Source organism: Lactuca serriola, chromosome 9, assembly GCF_051521515.1.
Source record: "Lactuca serriola cultivar US96UC23 chromosome 9, Lser_US96UC23_V15, whole genome shotgun sequence".
NCBI classification, from domain to species: Eukaryota; Viridiplantae; Streptophyta; class Magnoliopsida; order Asterales; family Asteraceae; genus Lactuca; species Lactuca serriola.
The window spans coordinates 210470427-210474181 of NC_136416.1; the positions used below are offsets into that span (position 1 = coordinate 210470427).

At 30.6% G+C, this 3755-nt stretch overlaps 1 protein-coding gene across 1 annotated transcript; it reads right to left on the reverse strand.

Annotated features, from left to right (window-relative positions):
- Positions 1–402: 402 nt before the first annotated feature.
- Positions 403–2374, reverse strand: LOC145074902 (cytochrome b-c1 complex subunit 6-1, mitochondrial-like). The gene is made up of 5 exons (XM_079021231.1): positions 2238–2374; positions 2057–2098; positions 1268–1352; positions 723–812; positions 403–640 (listed from the first exon to the last, which is right to left on the reverse strand). Coding segments are annotated over exons 2-5 (210 nt in total). The 5' UTR covers positions 2059–2098; positions 2238–2374; the 3' UTR covers positions 403–607.
- Positions 2375–3755: the final 1381 nt, after the last annotated feature.

Consider the following 3755-nt stretch of genomic DNA (forward strand, 5'->3'; position numbering starts at 1 on the left):
TTGTTAATTATTATGATGCAAATATGATCGAAATGCCGAAGATGGTTATTGAAACACCTCAGTTGAATACAATTGCTAAAAGAATGAACATAATAATTAACGAGATGAAAAATAATTATCTGGCCTCATGTGTATTTGCCTAAGATCTGATGGACAAATTGGTACTTACTTGGTTATAGTTCATGTTAGATAAGATATTATTTATACGATGAACATAGTAGAGTGTCATTAGATGTAGGAATGTCATATTTAATAAGAATGACCTTTATAAAGATAAGATAACAAATTCTAGGAGGAAAAGAAACCAAATGGAAAGGGTCAAGTTGCGTTTGAAGATGTTATAGATAGTGTCATTACATGTTGTATTTAAGTGAGAGAGGAACGAAACCCACAAACACAAAATGATGTAAAAGCAAGATCTTGCTTGTTGCAAAGGTCTATTTCAATTTTCAAGGTTTCAACAAATAAACAACAAGAAGCGAAATTCATGGCAATTAAGACACTCCTTATTCATGTTTCAACTCAAGGTACCAGTTTTACCCAAAAATGAGTTTTCTTGCAAACAAATAAACACTCGTAAATGTGACCTCAATATGTATTATCTCCATTACTTGAGTTTTGCAAATAGCCTAGGTGCAACCTGCATTCAAATCAGCCTCAATATTAAATAAAGATAAACACTGATCAAATTTATTATTTAAATAAAATAATAATAAACTTACACATTTGTCCACACACTGCCAGTAATCAAAGTATTGCCCAGTGCAATGTTTGTGGCCAGTTTCATCTGCTTGAACCCTTTTCACACATCCCTGAAAATCATAATAACCTAAATTAGAAATAAATTATTGTTTTTAGAAAATGCCCAAAATATTATGCCAATGTTTATGTGATTGACATAGATTTACCATGTCATAAACAAGAAAAAGATAACATTTTTAATAAGTGTTTAGTGGAATAACAAGTAGATGATAAATATTGTTTTCAAATTACATTGAAATGAAGCAAAAAACATAAAGTTGTATAAGAATGAAACTTGAGTGGTTAAACAATCTGAAACTTGGTTATTTCAAGACCTCAGCAAAGACCCATTTGGTCATTTCACTCATTTGTAACTTAAAAGGAAGTTTCCTCTATATATTTGCAATAAAAAAAAAAAAAGAAGCAAAGAGAAATAAACATGTGATAGCAGATGTATTTCTACATGGACTTTATGGGCTATGGAAAGTAAAAGAGAAAATATTCAATTTCAGGTATAATAGAAAACCTGATAGTCGAGCCAAGCTCTAACACACTTGGGCTTGCATAAATCTTCAAAGTATTTCTTCTGATCAACTGGTTCTTCATCCGACCTTCAATGGAGAAATAAAGATACATAATATCAATGTGAGGTTGAACATAAAACCATTGAAAACCTCTTAAGTCTTAACTATCAAACAATTCATTCAAACAGGACAAAGTCTGCAAAACAGGATAAAAATAATGGGACATAAGTAGTAAAAGTAACTGTGTTGTCAGGATGAGCAGCCAATGAATTATCAAGATAGTTGTAATTAGGGATGCAGAAGATCAAGAAAGATTGACAAAAGAAACAGCATTTTTAAAATCGAATATATGGACACATGACATGTTGTGTAGTTTGTAATTAAACTGATTCCAGCTTATGGAGCTTATTAATGGAGGCAAACATAGGGAAAAAGGATTCAGACGATCCACAGTTACATCCTACTGAAGATATATAACTGTTACAGTCACTTAATCAGAGGTGTTCTAGCCCATATTTTAGAATGTTGAGATAACGACAAAATCAAGGTTATTTCTCTTTAGTTGCAATCAGCCTTCAAGAAAGCATTCTCAGACAACATCATGGATTTGAATTTCTGCTTTCGAATCAGGGATTAACTCCTAATTGATCTAAAAAATAGAAGTTAACGATGCAAATTCAGCCGGATGATGGCATCTTAGGGCAGCAATATATTAATACTTACAAAACAAACTTTCATACACAACAATTAAATTAGTTCTTAGGGATAAGTTCAAGAGACGGATTACTCACATTATTATACACGGATATGATACACGAACACTTCAAAGCAACCTGCAGAAGCACCATTTTCAAAAATCGATTGAAATATGCGTGAAAACCCTAATTAACAGATCGATGAATAAAGTTTAGATCTGATCGGATTTGCCAGAGAATAACGAAGTTAATGGAGAAGATGAACAACGATTATTACCGTGAAAATGGGGGTTTAAAACAGCAGCCGTCAACCGAAAGATCAGGGCTAAGAAGTTAGAGAGAGAAATGGGGAGAGAGATCTCTTTTAGCAATGCGAATTTTGCGTTTACGTCTAGTGCTTTCTGGGAAAAACCACGTGTATTTATCTGATTGGACCTAATAAAAAACCAATAACTGAACCGATCCGATCCAGCACCGAATAACAACTCCGGTTCAGTATTCGGTTTTATAAAATCCTGACTTTCGGTTTTGCTGCCGTTTTGGTGCAATTCTGGTTCGGCCCTCTTGGTTCTGGGTTTAAAGTTAACTGAATCAAGATTACTAAAAGTCATAGCCCATGTAATAACCGGGCTTTACATGAAACTGAATTTTTGAAAAAACCCGTTAAGTTTAAAAATCTATTATGTTTTTACTTTAAATATATATATATATATTGGGATATGATATTTCCACTGTTTAAGTGATTCTTCCACTTAAATTAAAGAGTAAATTACACGGATGGTCCCTGTGGTTTGGGGTAATTTGCACGTTTAGTCCCTAACTTATTTTTTTAACTCGGAAGGTCCCTATTATTTGTTTTTGTTACGCGTTTGGTCCCTACTGTTTGCTTTTGTTACACGTTTGGTCTCTATCTTACCTAAAAAGACTATTATTTAAATAAGAAAAAATGGTAGGATAAGTAAGATAAGGTGAAGGATGTGGGATTGGGGGTGTGTTTATTTAAATAAATCAAAAAATCAAGGGAAAAATAATATTTTTAGGTAAGTCAGGGACCAAACGTGTAACAAAAACAAACAGTAGAGACCTTCCAAATTAAAAAAATAAGTTAGGGACCAAACGCACAAATTACCCTAAACCATAGGAACTATTCGCGTAATTTACTCTAAATTAAAATTGTTTTGGCACTTTTACCGTTATTTAAAACTACAAGTTTAAGCGCTTCCCCCGTTAGTTATCGTTTACAAAATTTAATTTGTTTACTTATTTATAATCAAACTGTCTCATCCATCAATCCATTTAAACTGTGAGAATTTTTTTCCCTTTTTTCCTATTTATCACTTAATATAAAATCTAACATTTTTTTTTTTTGTTTTTTGATGTATCTATGAAACCTACTAATTGATGCATATCACAATAAGATGTAACCAGAAATAATATGTTTCAAACTAATGTATATCACAATATAATATTCAAACTAATATATGTTAAATCATAATAAATATACCAACAAAAATATTTAAATAATAATGTTAAAGAACCAAAAGTTATTAAAGGTTAATGTTTTACAACAATTTAAATTATAATCTTTGTAAATATTACTATATATATATATATATATATATATATATATATATATATATATATATATATATATTCTAAAAATTATATATGTCTCATCTTTAGTGTATATCCAACTTTTTAAGTGATCGTATCAAAATGAAGTAAGGTGAATATTTTTGTATTATTAGATTTTTTTTAACATTATTATCGTTTGAATATTTTTGTTCAATTTATT

Excerpts from the sequence above, each read along its gene's own strand:
- LOC145074902 (XM_079021231.1), bottom strand. Across the intron at positions 813-1,267 it reads GAGCTTGGCTCGACTATCAG|GGATGTGTGAAAAGGGTTCA; the intron begins GTTTTCTATTAT and ends TATGATTTTCAG. Across the intron at positions 641-722 it reads GGCAGTGTGTGGACAAATGT|GTTGCACCTAGGCTATTTGC; the intron begins GTAAGTTTATTA and ends ATTTGAATGCAG.